At 45.9% G+C, this 18,754-nt stretch overlaps 2 protein-coding genes across 2 annotated transcripts in view; one reads left to right on the forward strand and one right to left on the reverse strand.

Annotated features, from left to right (window-relative positions):
• The window catches only part of RFC1 (replication factor C subunit 1), a 66,312-nt gene extending 63,784 nt beyond the window's left edge, over positions 1-2,528 (forward strand). Inside the window, exon 25 of the mRNA XM_084900599.1 lies at positions 580-2,528. Coding sequence (XP_084756725.1) covers positions 580-675 — 96 coding nt within the window. The 3' untranslated portion in view covers positions 676-2,528. The remainder of the gene's footprint in view (positions 1-579) is intronic.
• Positions 2,410-18,754, reverse strand: part of WDR19 (WD repeat domain 19) — a 64,130-nt gene continuing 47,785 nt past the window's right edge. Inside the window, 10 exon segments of the mRNA XM_084900491.1 lie at positions 2,410-3,557; positions 8,135-8,259; positions 8,593-8,669; positions 9,230-9,353; positions 10,807-10,957; positions 12,427-12,508; positions 14,925-15,049; positions 16,014-16,110; positions 17,645-17,722; positions 18,234-18,302. Of these exon segments, the coding sequence (XP_084756617.1) occupies positions 8,148-8,259; positions 8,593-8,669; positions 9,230-9,353; positions 10,807-10,957; positions 12,427-12,508; positions 14,925-15,049; positions 16,014-16,110; positions 17,645-17,722; positions 18,234-18,302 (915 nt within the window). The 3' untranslated portion in view covers positions 2,410-3,557; positions 8,135-8,147.

Here is an 18,754-nt window from a genome sequence, read left to right on the forward strand (position 1 = left end):
TTTTGCTAGAATAGGTTAAAATCACTTATGGCATCAGCCCACTGTTGCTGGCAAAAGAATGTAGTCTGTATCCTCCTGTATCGCCCTTGCCCTCACTGGGTCTGTGCATGCAGGGGTCGGAATAGTGGCCTTCGCCCGGGTAGCTCTTCTTCCTGTCTAGTCTTGTGTAGACATAAGGGGTTGTCTCCTCCCTTCTCCTCAAACTGGACATGTTTAGACTCTCGAATCTGAAACTGAAAGAAAAATAACTTTTTACCCTGTTTGTAAATTAGGTCTTGATTATTTTGTCTTTCCTAAATATATCTATGATCTAAATCCAAGAAACTGCATACATGAGGAACATATGTTGGTTGTAGATTTTAAGTAGCTTTTTAGTTTTATGGCTATCTTTTAAAGGCTACAACTAGTTTATTGAAATTAAGCTCATTGGGGGTGGCAGTAGTTAAAGATATATAGATATTTGCAACTGTTCTTCTTTACTAATTAAGTTGCAGGTAAAGATTTTTATAGAGATGATCTTACTTCATTTACTCATAAACACAGATATTAACTATTTTCTGCATTCTTCCTTCCCAACAGAAAAAGACAAAATCTTCAAAGCCTTCAAAATCAGAAAAAGATAAGGAGTCCAGAAAAGGAAAAGGAAAAGGAAAAGGAAAAGGTTCAAAGAAATGAAACTGTTTTTCACTACTGACAGTCACTTTTTACTCCCCCTGTGACCAGTCTAGCTGGTCTAGAGGATGCCTTATTTTTTCCAAAGGAACCGCAATAGGGCGACCGAGTGGTCCCGTCACCGATAAATGGTGGTACAGCTAGCAGGATGTAACCGGTGGGCGGATGTACACCTCTTATAGAGGCTGATAGGACTGCGTGGGTCCTCCGCTGTCCCCTGTCCATCTAATTCGATTGTGCTTCAAATGACTGTGTATAATCAGAATTAGAAACTACAAGTGGGCTTTGGAATTAGATTTTATTTAACAATAATATGCCTGAGAACAGTGGTACTAAGGCAGCTTTTGTAAGCTTAACAATTTATTCTACTGGCCTTTACAGGTCCAATCCTGAATTTTTTTTAAAGATAGTTACTATTATGTGGTGAAATTTTGTAAATAAATCATAATACAAAACAGTCACCACCTAGAACTGGGTATTCTTTTTGTACATTGTCAAGTATCTTGCAAAATGTAAATTAGGAATAAAAATGTCCCATATGATACATGTACAAATTCTTAAACCGATCATCTTGTATAGTAAAATACTATGTTGGTATATGATTTTTCTTACTAATTTGCAAATGATTGGATAAAAGAAGTTACTTTTACTACTAACCCGTTGTGTAAACATAACTTGGCAATTGAAGAGTTAGCACTCTGATTTCCAGCTTCATCACGGCTGTGAATGCTGTGAACGGAATTTTGTGGCGGGGCCTTTTTGTCATTACTAGAGGGTGTGGCTGCAAAATGATGGCTAGTCCTTCCTGTCCTCCCTGAGTTTCAACCCATCAGGTTTAAACCTGGGGGCTTACTTGGGTTAGACTCTCAGGCTTACTCTGGCTTAGGACAGAGTGAACACTGGCTTTTGTTTACTTTGTCCCTGGGAGATGGTTCTGTTCTGTGATGGAGCCCACAAACCCTCCTGGAACTTTGTTGTAACTGTCCTTGCTGAGTGGCCTTGAGGCTGTGGAACTAGCCTGGAGTGTAGGCGTCTGGCTGTTTTTAATCTTGTCAGTAATTGCTAAGAGGAATGTGAGGAAAGGAATTTAAAATCAGGATCAGGATACTGATTCCTGTCTCTAAGGAATGGAGAGTCTTTTTGGATGATGAGACATTAAAAGTGTATTTGCCATGTGAAAAATGTCTTTCGTGTAGATTAAGTTTATTATGGGAACAAAACATTTCCTATTGAGCCGCACCCCTCTCTGTTCAAGCCTGGCTTGAAACCTCTGCTTCAGTGAAGATTCCCTTGATTGACGACTGCCTCACCCAACCAGGGGGATGAGTGTGAGTTCCTTACGCTTGTTCTTCTATTGCTGCTCTTTTGGATGTGCAGGTCATGTCTGCCCGAGTGCTCTGTGCTCACAGCAAAGGGACTACTACCTTTGCAGTCGGAACAGTGAACAGTGTCCTTCATTTGCTCATGATTTTAATTATAAATGCTTTACATATGATTGGCATAATTTTTATATTAAGATGAATAATTTTGCTTTTAGAGATTATAAATGTGCTTTTAAAAATATGAGAATGACAAGATGGGTCTGTTTGACTCCTGGCTGAAGCCCTCATGACTCTGAGGCATGTGGATGAGGTAGGAACTGGGTTCCACAGCAGTTTGGATGTGACTCTAAGGGGTCTGTATCCTTATTGGAGCCACTAGATGCCACACATTATCTTTGCAGCATAAAATTGCATATTTGCTTTTTTTTTGGATATGCATTGGATGGATGCTGGCCATTTTGTTATCTATAACAAACTACTAAATCCTCCATCTTTTTAAGTCAGGCAGTTCATGAATAAAGTGTGTCTTCCTAAGTAAGTTCTGGTACAATTATGCACATGAATGAGTGTCGAAGGCCTGAAACTCCCAGGATATAATGTACTTAACCTCACAGATCCCAAGTGCCAGCAGCTCTTGTTCCTATATCCCCACAGTGGGTGGGCTTATTGGTAATGACTTGTGTCGTCTCACGTAGGAAGGCCAAGGCCTTTGGGAGGGAAGAAGAGGTCATAGAGCTGGAGGCATCATGCATGCGGGAACTTGGATTGCCCCCTAGGCTTGCAAGCACCTCTGCAGCGCTCAGAATGCTGGTAGCTATTCTGCAAAGACCTATCATCTGATATGTTTAAGTTAGGCTACACTGTTCCTTTCTGTTAGCTGCTTAGCCTGTACTTACATTGGCCTTGGATGGCAAGGGAGCATGTAGGGAGAGTGTGGTGTGTGATATGGGGAAGGAATGCTCCAAGCACCTTGGGAAAGATTTTGAATAATTTTGTCTTCAGGGGAAATGAAATGATTTAATTTTTGTGACAAGAATTCCATAGTACACAGTGGAACAACTCAGGTCTATATACATAATGACTATAAGCTTCTAGTTTCATTTTCATTCTCTCAAATATTTGATTTTAGTGGTTTTGGGTGTTTTTTTTTTAAGGGCTACATAGTCTTGATTTGTGTAAACTTATTTGAAACGTTTAACAGTGTTAATATCTGTGCTGCACAGTGTACTTCAAGCTGCCTTCTTTTGTCTCCAAATCCAGAGAAACATTACAAATAGTTAACAATTTTATTTTAAAGGACATACTTCAAAAAAGCTGAATATTTACAATTATGTCATAGGTTTACTATTAACAGTGCAGAACATACAATGTGTAAGACTTTGAAGAGGAAATATACAAAGTGTAATAACAGCAGTGCTATATGTTATTGTTTTGTCACTCTGTAGAAGTTGAAGGGGCAACCTGGAAAGGTCACCTTGGTTTTTGTCTTCTGTACCCAGAAGGTCCATCAGGGGTACAAACACAGCCTCCTAACGGGAAAATGCTGTCTTCCCAGGAACATACCTAGAAAGCACAACAAACACGGCCCATACGCCTTTAGAAGGGTTTCAGTAACACTGGCACTTAGTGATAAGCCAAGCACACTAAAGATTTTTTTGCTTGTTTATGGGATGTGGAGCAGGATCTCTACATTCCCATGTTAGAAATCTTCAGTCTGTCATCAGCATTGTGATTCAGTTGTGGTCTTGCAACTGACTAAAAAGGTGTGAGGAGCCCTCGGGCACTGCTGGTGGGAATGCAGACTGGTGCAGCCACTGTGGAGAACAGTATGGAGTTTCCTCAAAGTAAAAATGGAACCCCCATTTGACCCAGTGATCCCACTTCTAGGACTATATCCCAAGAAATCAGAAACACCAATCAGAAAGGATATATGCACCCCTATGTTCATGGCAACACAATTTAAAATAGCTAAGACTTGGAAATGGCCTGTGCCCACCAACAGATGAGTGGATTAAAAAAACTGGTACATCTACACAATGGAATACTATGCTGTGGTAAAAATGAAAACATTCTTATCATTTGCAACAGCATGGATGAGCCTGGAGAGCATTATGCTAAGTGAAATAAGACAGTTGGAGAAAGATAAATATCACATGATCTCATTTGTGGAATATAATGAACTTAAAATGATTAAAATAGATCCACAGACAAGCAAAGGACAGACTGTTGAGCTTTGGGGGTGGGGAGATAAGAGATCAACCAAAGGACGCAGACAGTAGGGGGGCAGTGAGGGAGAGGTCAATGGTGAAAAAAGGAGACATAGGTAATACTTTCAACAATAAAGAATTTAAATTAGAAAAGATTAAAATATAGGCAGATTCTCCCCCTTCCCCAAACCCAAACCCAAAGTGTGGACAAGCTGTTGAACCTCTGTTATGAAGTGAGGATGGTAATGGCCCATCTTACTGGGAAGAATGAGGAAAAACTTTAATGAAAAGAAATGGTTATTAAGGATTCCTTGTCTAAAAGGAGTCAGTGAACAAAAGCTTCAACTGGTACTCATCCTATACAATACAAGCCTCCAACCGTTCTGATTGTTTGCTATGAGGCGCACTCACCACCAGGGGGCAGAAGCAACCTATAGGTTAGCTTGCTGCTGGGTTTGGCTAATTGAGACTAGATGAGACATGCTCTGGAGCCCTCCTGTGGTCCCTCCCCAGCCCCAGTTGTGCACCGTGCACCAGTGGGGTCCCTTGGCCGGGCCTATGCCCTTTCATAATCTGGGACCCCTTGGGGGATGTTGGAGAGCCAGTTTCGGCCTGATCTCTGCAGGCCAGGCCAAGGGGCTGCACAGTGCACAAATCCATGCATGGGGCCTCTAGTTGTATAATAAAATATTTATAGTGACGTTTGCAAAAGGACATGCATAATCATGCACTGAGCCAATCTGTGAGTAGCAGTGACACCACAGTCTAAGATTCTACAGAGGATTATTAAAAACACAATGTCCTACTTTGGGAAGTGGCAGAGTTGCAAATGAATCCTCCCACAAGAAATGCTATATTTTATCCTCAGTTTATAACTGACTAGAGCAGGGGTCTTCAAACTACGGCCCGCGGGCCACATGCGGCCCGCAGAGGAGTCTGATCCTGCCCGCCAGGTTTTTTGGGCAGTGAGCGCAGCCGAGGTGTTACAGTAGGAATTAGTAGTTCATATAGTCCGGCCCTCCAGCTCTCTGAGGGACCGTGATCTGGCCCCCACTTTAAAAAGTTTGAGGACCCCTGGACTAGAGCAACCACTGTTCTATTCCTGATAAGGGCACATGCCTGGACTCGATTCCTGGTCGGGGGCTTACAGAAGGCAGCCGATCAATGCTCATCATTGATGTTTCCATCTCCCTCTCCCTCTCTGAAATCAATTAAAAATAATTCTACCAACAAACAGGTTGGATGAAGACTGAACCTCAGGTGAGATTACAGCTCTAACCAACAGCAGCCTTGTGAGGCCTTGAGAAGACCACCAGCTAAACCATGTTCCACTCCTGACCCACAGATGACCACGTAGGAGGCTTCTGAACTACTTTCTCCTGCAGGCACAGCAAACCCACAGTGACACACTGCATAGCCAGCTCCCTCTCAGTGAAGTCCAGGATCTAGCCAAGTGACACAGCAAGTGAGACAGAAAAACCCACACTGAAATGAGAGACAGACAGACAGAATCTTACTATAAACCCCACAACTTCCAGGTTCTTCCTGAGGAATGAAGGTTTTGGGCTCCACAGCTGGCACCTGCATTTTAAGACTTCCAACTAAGAGACCCTCAAAACATCTTGCTTTGACTGCTAATGGGCCTTGAACCCACAAGACCTGTAACTAAGGAATAGTTCTGAACGGGATTGCATGAACCCACGTGGCCAGCACAGGCGGCAGACTGAAATGCATCCAGTCTTTCTGTGAAAGAGGCCTGTTTGCTTATCTTGAGAGCGACAGCCCAAGAGCGGGCCTGTCGTGTAACATATATCCAGGGGCAAGCACTGCACTCCCCAGAGACCTGCAGGCCTCATCTTTGTTCTCTCCCTCTGCCCTGACTAGGTCGCTGGCGTCTCCCAGGAAGGACCTCAGGTACAAATTTGGCGCTCTGGTGTTCGCTGCTGCTTTCCAAGGGACACCCTGTAATTGCAGAGCATGCTTTCACAGGCCCCCAGGACTATTCCAGGGAGGGTTCTTCACCTGCCATCGGGGCTCCACACAGGCAGCTGACAAAACGCTTAACCTTCTTGACAGAAGATGTCCATTTGCTTGTCTTAATAGCCGTGGGCTTTCACTCAGCCTGAATATAGTTGCTGACTGATATCCTGAAGAAACACTAGTAATTTTGCCTACATAAATAAATATTACATATCTGCTACTCTAGTCTACATTTAAATCCAGGAGTCACTACTCGTTATGTTTAGCGAATGATTAGCATGTGATTGCACCGCATTGTGTGCAGTAACTGGTTCTGCTGTCCCCTGGTGACTTTCTACAGCGCTTTTAATGCGAGCTGCTGACATTCACCATGCGCTACTGCGTTCGCACTGAGAAAAAACCGTGTGCATTTATTTACTCCCAGTGACTGGTGTAGGCACACATTTACTAGACCTATTTAGTATAAATCTAAAGCAGGGGTCCTCAAACTTTTTAAAGTGGGGGCCAGATCACGGTCCCTCAGAGAGCTGGAAGGCCGGACTATATGAACTACTAATTCCTACTGTAACACCTTGGCTGCGCTCACTGCCCAAAAAACCTGGCGGGCCAGATCAGACTCCTCTGCGGGCCGCATGTGGCCCACGGGCCGTAGTTTGAAGACCCCTGATAAAGTTATAGTAATACATTGCAGGAAACTTTTCTGTGAAATTAAGCTTTTCATACAAACTTAATTTTTATTACACAAATGTGTCCACATAAGTGAAAATAGGTGAACTAGCTAATTTGCCAATTTTTAACACATCGGAAAACTTTATTACATAATAGACTTTTGGCTCTAATGGACACCCCCTTGCCCAAATTAGTCCGTTATATCGAGGTTTTACTGTAAAGAAAAAAAAAAAAAGAAAAAAAGATGTTTCATGTAAGCCTCATGGTATCCACAAAGCAAAAACCTTTAGTAGAAAACACAAAAAGTAAAGAGAAAGAATTCTGAGGCTACCACTACAAAAAAATCAGATCACAGAGGGAGAGTGCAAGAGAAGAAAGGCGCAAAGCATTGACAAAACAGCCAGAAAACAATTAGGAAAATAGCAGTAAGTCCACACCTACTGATAATTCCTTTAAATGGACTAAATTCTCTTATCAAAAGACAGTGGCTGGCTGTACATTTGGAAAATTCACAAATATGACTCAATAGCATGAAACTGAACAAACCAATGGGTCAAAAGAAGAAATCAAAGCCAAGCGATAAATGAGATGAATGAAAAAGGAGCTACAACAAATCAGAACTTAGGATATATAGCAAAAGCAGTTCTAAAGGGAAGATATGAGCCCAAGGTCCACAGTGAGAAACAAAACCTCAAATGACCCAACTTCACACCTCAAGGAACTAGAGGAAGAAGAAAAACTGTGTTGAAAGGTAGTGGAAGGAAATAATGGTCAGAGCAGAAACAGACTAAAAAAGGTCAATGAAATCAAGAGCTGCTTTTTTCAAAACAAAATACCTTTAGCCAGACTCACCAAGACAAACAGCACTCAATCAGAAGTGAGAGATACTACAAGTGATACCATAGAAATGCAAGACTACTATGAACAATTACATGCTGATAGAATTAGAAGAAATTAATTCCTAGAAACAACTTACCAAGACTGAAGCATGAAAAAATTGAAAATATGACTAGATCACTTATTACTAAGAGATTGAATCAGTAATTGAAAACCTCCTGACACTTAGTGATATGTTATGGCCCTGGTGGAATGCATGATACGGCTTCCCTGACAGTCTTTGTCATTGTGGGGACCACAGCCTGCGTGTCAGCGGTAAGAAAATGAATCGGAGGTTTTGTTGTGGTGCTCAAATCTGACAAATGACGTGAGTCACAAAAAGGAGCCAAAGTGAATACAAGCTGTACAGCTGTGGATTCTGCCCGGGAAGGGGTGTCTGGCACTGACCTGCACATTCCGCTCACGGCTCCACCTCTGTTTGCAGGTACTGGGTGCAGTCCGAGACCATCTTCAGCTGAGCAAAGTTCAGTCTTTCCGAACACATGGGGCATGTGCTTTCAGTGCTTAGCATGCTGTTTGGAGATGAAAAGGCAGAGTAGATTAAATACGTTTCTTTTCCTTTGTGTTGTTCTGTGAAAAAGGAGTATTCCTGTCTACATCTTCTAGTATATGTTCATTATGCAATTTAAGAATTAGAGACATTAAAAAAGAATTAGGAATACTCAGTGTCATGCAAGATCCCCTTTCAGGATAATGTTTTCAAAAGTCAGAGAAGTTCTAAGAAAACAATTTGAATCTTTAGAGATCTTTAGGAACATGAACAAATGAGGTTTCGGATCAGGAGCAGCTGAATGAGGCCTATTTCTGGATAAACCCCGAGAGCTAGTGAAATGATGCACACTTACCTCTTAAATTCTGAGTACAGAGCAGGGAATTCGCAATGTGGACACACTGTCCAGTCATCCCTCAGCATATGGCGGCCCTAAAACAGAGTAGGAGTAAAATTCATCTTTAGTTTTAAAACTCCCACCGTTACTCAATTATAATAATGGGATTGCAGTTAAAAGCTAGCACTCTAAATTAGGAAATTGATAGTTCACATAGGTGGAAACTGACTAGAAAGAGATGGCATCAAAAGGACTAAAGCCAGGTTTTATTTATCAGACTTGTGTATAGAAGACGTTTTCAGTTTTGAGAAACACTGTCTAAATTGCAAGGTAAACCGGACTGCAGCAGGTTACATAGCCAAGAAGTGGCAGAGAAAGGATGTAAGCGCAGGGCCATCTGATCCCCTCACTGTGCTGCACTGCCTCACGGTGCCTTCTAGATACTCAAACAATCACATGCTTTGTTGTTTTTTAAAATTATTATAAGCTTTGAATATAACTTTCAGCTTTGTTGACCATAAAATTACATGCTAAAAATTGCAGGAAATTTGAGGGATTGATATTTCAGAAGTAAAAAACATGTTCATAAATCACACATTCAAATGGGTTATAAATAGATATGCAGAGAAAGGGAAATTATTATGAAGAAGCTTACTGTTGCGATGCAATATGGGATGTTGTTTTTACAACCAGGACAGAGGAGTTCACATTCTGGGAGGAGACATTTACAGAAGGGACACGGGGTTGTGACCTCTTCCGCCTCGGATGTATCTGGTCTCCTGTGAGGAAGAACCACGTGTCACTTAAAAACACTTCATTTCCCAAGTAAGGTGGAGAGCAGAGAACAGGCCTGTTTGGAAAACTAGGAAAGTGAAACATCCCTCCTTCCTCATGGACTCTGAGGCCCTCGCTCTAGCGCAGGGAGGAGGAGGAGGAATTGGGAGTGGTCAGAGTGCAGCATTACGTGGGCCATTCTGGGGACTGGAGTTCAGGGCGCATGAAATGGCAGAGAACATGGGTGGGCTTACTGCCCTCTTCCTCACTCACTGGAGTGGTGAGCTAGCCATCTCCCTTCTGTCCAGCAAATCTCTGACTGTGGCAAGGTCCTGCTGTGCTGTCCATGAGCCACATGGCGCGTTGAGCTCTTGAAATATGGGTGGAGTGGTGAACTAAGTTCTAGATTTAATTTAAATGGAGTGACCTGTGGCTGCCAGGCACGAATCGGGCCTCACGGCTCTAGAGTGATCGTGCATCTCTCCGGAGCTAGCACCGAGGCCTGCCCGGGGCTGGGCTGCGGGATAAACGGCTCTAGCATGGCCTCCCACCTCGCTCCGTGCAGGCAGGCATGTTGGGGTAGTCTGATGTGGTGTGAAGCTCCTAGGGCTCATCACCTTTTTAAAGAGGCGTGTTCACGTAGCCCTGTCCAGCTTAGAGTTCTCTGCCATGACGGTCAGTCCCAGCCCGGCTAACACAGTGCACCTGCCCCCGCTGCCATTCGTTACAGTGCAGCTGCGGGGCCGGCATCCAGGTCACTTGGGGGCCTGGTCACAGTGGGTCGAACAGACACCCCGAATGTCATCCTACTTGGAACTAGTGCAGTATGGAGTCACTGAGTGACTGCAATTCATCTTTCCTTCTGCGAAACGAGTGCTTTTTGTGTTGGAAAACCAGGCCACTTACAGCTTTGTGAAGAGATGCCTTACGTGCCGTGGGGCCTACACAGGGTCTGGAAATGCCCTCTCTTCTGGCAATAGGATGTGTAATTATAAAGTTTCTTACACTGAGGAATATTCACTATTTGTCCCTCTGTGGCAGACACTGAGGCCTCAGGAACAGCCGTTCTTCCTTCGGCCCAGCACTGTTTTTACTCAGCAGTACGCTCTGCAGCCAGAGGTAGAGAACTGGCCAGTGAGATGTAAATGGTCCTGGGGGTGGGTCCTTTCTAAAAGGCAAAGACCTTTCCATCCTTTAATCTCCCTCTTCTTCCTGCCTTGAATGGGGCTGTGATGTTGAGTGGTGGCAGACAGCCATGTGGAGGGAACTCTATGCTCCGGATAGCAAAGCTGGACGGCACCTACCAACCCAAATCCCGACGTGTTCAGGCACGTGGGGTTTTCCGCTGCTGGGAGCCGAGTGCGATCCTAACTGCCCCGCCCCCGCCCCCCAGGCAGCTCCTGCTGCCACCAGCAGCTGCATCCTGACCAGGCGGGGGGCATCACTGCCGCCGAGTACCTGACCATGGCCTCGATCTTCTTCTTGTACTTGGCGTCGATCTTGTTGCGGTGCTCGGGCCTCATCAGCATGGCCGCGAATCGGAAAGCCGAGTTCTTGAGGCCCGCTCGGTGGCACTCGATGACCGTGGACGTCAGGATCGGCACCACGTCTGCAATACAAACGGGGGAGTGACGTCAGTCCCAGCGGGAGGAAGGCAGGCCAGCCCTCTCTGCATTTGCCTCTCCTGGCAAAGGACCGAGATCTGTTGAATGAGGAGCAGTCAGGCTAACTGCTCATCCAACGTCTCCCCCTGATGGTGCCGCTTTGCCTTGTAAGCCAAGGCCTGCCCTCCCTGGAGGTCACGTGGATCCTTACACACCTCAGATACTTCTGCATTTGACAGGACGGCTGAGGAATGTAGTAAGAGAGAGCAATCCTTTATGTACTAACCTCTCTGCATGTGCCTGTTTCTTCAGGACAGATACTCAGACGTTGAATTACTGTCTCAAAGAACATGACCCTTTAAAAAAAATACTCTTAGCACAAACTGCTTTCCAGAAAGGCCATGCCAGTATCCATCCACCAGCAGTTACAAGCACCTGTGCTACCTTTGCCAGCATGGTGTACACTTTCCATGTAACAAAAAGGAGCACATTAGAGAGCGGGTGTTGGTAAATTATGGCCTGTGGGCCACATCTGCCTGTGAGCTAAGAATGGCTTTTATATTTTTAAGTGGTTGAAAGAAAATCAAAATAATATTTTGTGAAATTTTAAATATTTTGTGAAAAATATGAGGTTCAAATTTCATTGTCCAAGAAATAAATAAAAATAAAGCTCTGTTGGAACACGGCCATGCTCATTTGTTTGTGTGTGTTACAGGTGGGTATGGTGACACACCATGTGGCCCCAAAGCCCCAGGCATTTGACCTCAGATCCCGTACAGAAAACGCTTGTTGACCCCCATCGTAGAAGGTGACAGTCTCTTCCCTGAAGAATGTCTTTAGAAAGGGGAAAGGGCCTACAGACTTATTTGAACGACAGTGATCTTGGGCAAGTGTTAGTTCACTTCTTTTGCCGCCGTTGGCTTGTCCGTAAAACAGGGAAGATAATATAATAGTAGTGCCCATGTGTGCGGCTTTGACACGGTTGTCCTTTGAAAGCCCTGCGTGAAAGGCTGGGCCCTGGCTGGCATCTGGGGACTTGGGTTTGGGAGGAGTTCCCGCTGTTTCCAGAACTGACTGAGGGGCTCCCTGTGCCCCAACTCTGCCACAAACAGTGGTTCGTGCTGAGCTCCGTGTCTGGGAGTCTGGGAATTCGGAACGTGCTGAGCAGGGGGCACCTACCCCAGGGCATCAGTGGTGTCACATGCTGACCCCCTGGAGGGGCTCTGGAAGCTGCCCCTGTCCCCCAGATGCAGCCGTGCGCCCTTCCCCTTGTGTCTTTCTCTGGGTAACGCCTAGGCTGACCCCCTCCGTGCTGAGCTGTGTGAGTCCCAGTGAATTCCCAGCTTGTCCTGTGGCTTCTGGGAAGGCTGAGGGCGGGGGTAACAGTGCGGAGGACAGAGGCTGGCGGGCAGTGAGGGAGGTCTCCGTGCCGCAGGAAAGCAGGAATGTGGCTCAGGCTCCTCTCGGTACTTACGTGACGGGAATTTGCTGATGTTCTTGGCCACCCGGATAAGCAGACGAGCCCCTTTCATATGATCTCCTTTTTTCACATGAATCTGAAATAAAGGGCATATTGCACTTCTGTCAGAGACTTTGGCCCTAATTCATGCTCTGTTCCTCCATATAATCCTCGATCATGAGCCTGGACAGAGCCAGGAGATCCTCAGACTTACGCGGCGAATGCCACTGGGACTTCTGCTCCTCCCCAGCCTCACCTCCTCTACCCCGTGTTCTCGAGGCCACTGGGCGTGAGTTCGAAGCCCTGACACAGCTCGCACTGGCCAGTATTCAGGGACTAGTAATACCTACTTTACCAAGTTGTGTGAGGCCTGGGGGCTGCGTTAGTGCTGAGAGGATGAGCTGGTTGAGGGCCCTGGCTGTCCTCAGGCAATGCCGGCCGGAGGGGCCCGAGGTCAGGGAAGTGCCAGTGGGGTCTGTGGTGCCCGCCAGGAGGGGTGCCCCGAGGATGGTGAGCTGGAGAACTGACGGGCCCCCTGACGTCACTGCTGTTGTTGGGGGAGAGGTTACCCACAGAGCTGGGCAGTGGACCCACTGGAGTCAGAACTGAGGATGTTTGGTCGGAATGTGAAGGGTGAGCACAGCGACTCAGGCACCGGGTCTGAGCGAACGGGGCGTAACTTACGGAGCGCTGCACCGTCACCCCACATCCGCGTGGCCATCGTGGCCATCGCGGTGGTGCTCACACCTTTTTCTATCCCTCTGTCCCCAAGAGCAGGGCCCTGCAGCAGGGAGGGGGGCCCTGGCCACGGGTCCTCCCTGACCCCTGCTGGCTGTGGGCCTCGTGGCCCAGCTCTGCCGCCCACACCGACAGTCCCAGACTGTCCCCCAGCCAGACCCCTGCCCAGCTCTAGGGGGGAAAGCGTCTGCAAGAGCTGAGGCCCCATTTCCCCTGAAATGTGGACGACTCTTCAGTCCGTTGGGTCAAAGATGCCTGTGACATTGTCACATCAACTTGTTCTTACCTAACAGGGTCTGTGAGTCTCCTTGGTAACATCACCAGCAGTGTACAATCCTAGCAAACCAAGGAAGTGCTTGGTGCTTGCATAAGTGACCAGAGCGGAGGGTGCTCTTCAGTGGGAGGAAGGAGGGGCAGCCCAACTCTTGGGGCCAGAGGGAAAGAAAAAGGTGTGACACCACCTCGATGGCCGCGATGGGAAAGCGCTGGTCCTACAGGGCTTCTTACCGGAATCCCTATGTTTGCTTCTGTCTTCCACCAACTTGTTTCTACCCGCCCCCTTTGACCTCTGCCGTCTCCCATCGCAGGGTGTGTGCTCCTAGGACACTGGCGGCACCGCTCCTGTCAGAAGCTGAGAAAGCTCTCCCTCCCCTTTCTGCTCCTCTGTGTGTGAGACGGGCCCCCCTGTAGCTCTGAAGGGAAATGCACTCCTGGGGGTGGCCAGTGGGAATTCAGAGTGTCCCCTTAAAGCGGTGTTCTGGATCTGTGAGGTCTGATATGGTAGCCACTAGCTATATGGTAGCCAGTGGCTATTTTAGGTTAAAAATTAGAATTCTATCACGTTAAGAAATTGTGTTTATCAGGTGCACTCGCTGTCGTCCCCGCGCTCTGTCGCCAGGCTAGGGGCCGCCACGCAGGCCGCTCTGGACAGAGCCCGGAGGTGACACCTACAGCCCGTCCCCAGCAACGGCTGCTCCGTGCCGGGTGCCTTTCACGCCAAACCGGCTCTGTGGACTGGCCGGAAAGCCACGTTAGCATGAACGTGGGAGGGTGTACTTTGACGTAAGTGAACATTTGGACAAACAGGGAAGTTGGAGGCTGTACAGTATGGCGACTGTACTGAATGATGCTGAGAGCATACTTGAAAGTTGCCAAGAAAGTGAACCCTGACAGTGACCTTTGTCCGGTGACGGACGGTAACGAGACTTCGGGTGGCGATCATTTCACACTGTGCACAAATACTGAATCATTATGGCATCCACCTAAAATCAGTATAACGCTATACGTCAATTATACCTCAATAAAAACATTTTTTTATAAATAAACTAGTGGAACTGTACAATATCCATTATCTTATAATTAATAAACTAGCAAGCTCTGAAAACTAACAAAAATGTTTTCCACAAATCTCCTTTTTGGTCCAGGTAACACATATGCTTCCAAGTCAGAACAATATAAAAAGACACAGAAACCTGCTGTCCCTCTGACCCCCCACCTGGTGGGCCTCGGTGCCCCACCTCTGATGCACCTCACCTTGTTTCCTTTAGGAAACTACTTTTGCTAGTTTTTAAAGATACATACTTCTAATTTTATTTGAAATTAATATGTATTCATTCTCACTTTTTGCGTTTTTGTACACAAAAGACGGGAGCTTGTATAATTATGTTTATAATAGATAGAGAATGAGGGGGTCACTGTGATGCAGGGGAGCAAACCCTCCAGGGCACAGGCACACCTGGCAGGCTGTCCCCACGCCGCCCGCTCCAGGGGCTCACCTTGACGAGCACGTAGCTGTGCAGAATCATGAGGTTGGTGGCCATCTCCGAGGGAATTTTGATCTTCTGGGACTTCAGTTCTGCATACATACTGAAGAGAAGGTCATGTGCATTCCGATAGTTGCCTGGAAAAAAGTGGTAAAAATGACATTATTGCAAAGGATGAATTCTGAGGGTTTTCTATGGGCCCTCATTTTACAAATGACTTAATCCCGTTATTAGTAATATCCTAATAGTTTCTTATTTAAAGTGACTCAGTTTTTCCTACTGGAATTATGGTACTAACATCCAGCCTGGGTGCCTTCCACATCAGGAAGTGGTGGCTCAGTCTCCGGGGAGTAAAGATAGGCTTTATAAACCGCTACAGAGTCCTTCTGGGGGGACACAGGGAACCAACAGTCCCCCAATGCCTGGCTTTGCCCTGCCTTTCACGGGCCCGAGTCTGCCTATGGACATCCACTCCCCGCACTTCCAGATCGGGCCACCTGGACACTCCGTCCAGCCAGCCCCTCAGGAAGAAAATGGTGGAGTCATTCTAGACGTCTCTCTTTCTCAGAGCACCCACCTGGCCCCAAAGTTCAATGGGTCATCAAGTTCCGAGTCTCCCAATTCAGCCTCTCTTCCCCGGCCTCTGCCAATGCTTCCCGTCATCTCTCTGAGCATCATCTGCCTCCATTCTGATGTCAGTGTTCTTGTAAAGGCCTCAAGTCTCACCCCTCACCCCAAAACCTCAGGTCACACCCCTACAAAAACCCTCCCCCAGGCCTTAGAGACTTCGGGCCTCCGGGACCTGCCTCGGCCAACCTTTCCAGCCTCCTCTCAGCCATAGCCAGTGCCGCAGTGCCCCTCACTCCTTCGAGTACGTGTGTTCTCATGAGCTGAGGCCCCAAAGGAGTAAACAGCATGGGACCAGAACAGGCTTTAGTGGAGACATTCAATGTCCCCCTGTGATGCTGAATTATGTCACTGCTCTGGACACTTAAAAATGATGTCACCCCCCAGTCTTGGTTCAGAGCAGTCCTCGGTTAGAAGCGGGCTCCTCCTCCCCGGTGGAGGAGGGTCTGGGGAGCCTGGGGAAGAGGGACCTACCTGCGGACTGCTCTTCCCTGGCGATGATGATGGCGGTCCGGGCGGCCTCCCGGTACTGCTTCAGGGCCATGTACAGGCGGAACAGGTACTTGGCATCCTGACACACAAACCATCAGAGAAACATCACTCTTCAGTCGCTAAGGGGAGAAACACCTAACATTTTGCATATCAGTTAGAATCACATTCGCTTTCCAGTAACTGAGGGTTGATACTGTTTTAAGAAACCAAATAAATAGTTTATCGAGTATTTATCTAGAGTTTAATATGTGCCAGGTAATAGTCCAAGTACTTGAGAAATACTAGCTCGTTTAGCTCTTCATGCCCTCCCTGGGAGGAAGGCAGTTACAGAATTCCACCGAGGGAGAGGGAGCCGGCAGGGCCTCTCCCAGCCAGGCCCTCCACGTGACCTGGCTTCACTCTGCTCCTCGCCCTGCTCCGTGGAGTTCCCTCTCACAAGTAGAACACGAAATGAATTCTTATACCGTGTACCGACGTGGCAAACTTTCAAAGAATTTTACACCTGTATAAGTTTCTCAGACCTATACAATTTCCTTTGGCCTTGGAGCATTTTCCATTCCTTTTCTCCTTAACCCTGGACAATTCCATGAACTTGGTGCTGGACCCCGATTACTGTAATAAGTGGAGGGAAGGAGAGGTGGTTTACCACAGTTTGAGGACCTGTGTGTGCCCTTTTGGCAGGTTAACTTGGCCTCCCTGAACCACAAGGTTTTTATCTGTAAAAAACAGACCGCGGGTTTGGAGATCAGGACTGTTACAGTCCTCTCCAGGTGCGACATCTAGTGCCTTCTCTCCAAACCCGTGACCCGAGTTCCTTCACAGCAGATCCCCTGGGACCCCAAAGCAAAGGGGAAGGGAAGATCGGGGCATCTCTCAGGCGTGAGTCTGTCCTCACTGGGACTGAGAGAAGACCAGTTTCTGTGCAAACTCCAAGAGAGTCACACATTTTAAAAATAGCTTCTTAATGATTTATTTCTACTTTATATTTCTAGTGAGTTACTTTTATGCTAAATATGATTTTAATTAATTCCCAATATTTTTTTTAATATATTTTATTGATTTTGTACAGAGAGGAAGGGAGAGAGAGAGAGAGTTAGAAACATCGATGAGAGAGAGTCATCGATCAGCTGCCTCTTGCACACCCCCCACCGGGGATATGCCCGCAACCAAGGTACATGCCCTTGACCGGAATCGAACCCGGGTCCCTTCAGTCCCCAAGCCGACGCTCTATCCATTGAGCCAAACCGGTTTCGGCAATTCCCAATATTTTTAAAATACAAATAAAGTACACGAATTTTTAGGAGCTAGTACTAACTCATAGTTCTAGTAATAATTTTTCACAGTTCAAGAATAACTAAAGCCCTATAACATTTGAGAAACATTGTGGGTGGTGAGGATTGTTATCTGGAGCTGTGGCTATTTCATAGGTGCTGATGTGTATTTCAAAGGGAGAATGTACAGAGTACCCTCCACAGGGTCTGTCTAGATGACCGGAGGCTACGTTCAGAGAGAAAATTTTTGTGTCTGTGATGCAAAAGCTACAACATGTAAAAAACAAGACGGACAGAGTCAAGTCTAACTGAGACCCTTAGAGGGAAAAAGCATTCCAGGACCTTCGGCATGCCATCGCTCTCCCCCATCAGGTGGTCTATCAGCTGACTGGTCAGGAGTTCATCTTTGGCCTGACCAACCTGTTTAGGAAGAGAAAGAACCTGTAAATTCAAATCTTAAAAACTAAAAAGAGGTGGGGAGAAAAACAAATAATCTGCTAAGGAAATGGGATTTAAAAATGTGAAAAAATTCCTATTGTCAAGTGGCTGAAACAAGCTCAGGCCTTTTCTTCATTCATTTGTAGAGCTGCCATTCATAAAGACCTCCCTTAGAAACTAGCTTTTTAAAGTTGCTATATCAAAACACTACTTTAAAAAATATACCCAGAGAGGACATACTGGATGTTTCACTAAAAACTTTCTTAAGGGAAGTGACTATTAACATCTAGAGAATAACATCTGTGATTTACTTAAAATGATATAGAAAGGAGGGTTGCTATGAACAAAGTAAGACCAGCTACGTGTTGATAGCTGCTGATGTTAGACAATGAGTTTAGGGAGATTGTTACAATGCTTGGTCACTTCTGTACATGTTTGGAAATGTCTCTAAATGGTTTGAAAACACGAAAGTTTCATTGCAGAGCTTACTTACAGTTTCAATCGCCATTTCTATTGCTGCATTATTTTCGGAGCTTGGACATTTTAGGAAGTGTTTAAGTGCCTGAAATGAGAATTGTATAACAATTAAAACTCTTTGGACTGCTTTCACATTGAGAAAAAACAAAGCTTTGACTGACACACACACATACACACAAAGTTATTATAGTCTGTAAAAATATCATCTCAACTAGGGGTTACACAGAGTTGGATCTTAAAATATATACTTAACAGGCTGAGTTTAGTTTTAAAAAATGGAAGGATTCAGTGAGTCCTCTGAAGAATTTAGTTCATTTCTGATGAAATGACAATAAAAAGTGTGCCCTCTTTCAGTAGGATTTATTTTCATTCACTTACTCATTCAACAAATACTTGTGGACAATCTGTTACTATGTATTTAATAAGACTGTGTTAGATGCTACAGAGGTTATGCTATTGCATCTTTTTGTACTACATACAATCTAATTGGGTGGTCTGTATGATGTGCTCATAAGGAACCATTTAAACCATAACTGT

The sequence above is a fragment of the Pipistrellus hanaki genome, assembly GCF_964339955.1.
Source record: "Pipistrellus hanaki genome assembly, chromosome: 1".
NCBI classification, from domain to species: Eukaryota; Metazoa; Chordata; class Mammalia; order Chiroptera; family Vespertilionidae; genus Pipistrellus; species Pipistrellus hanaki.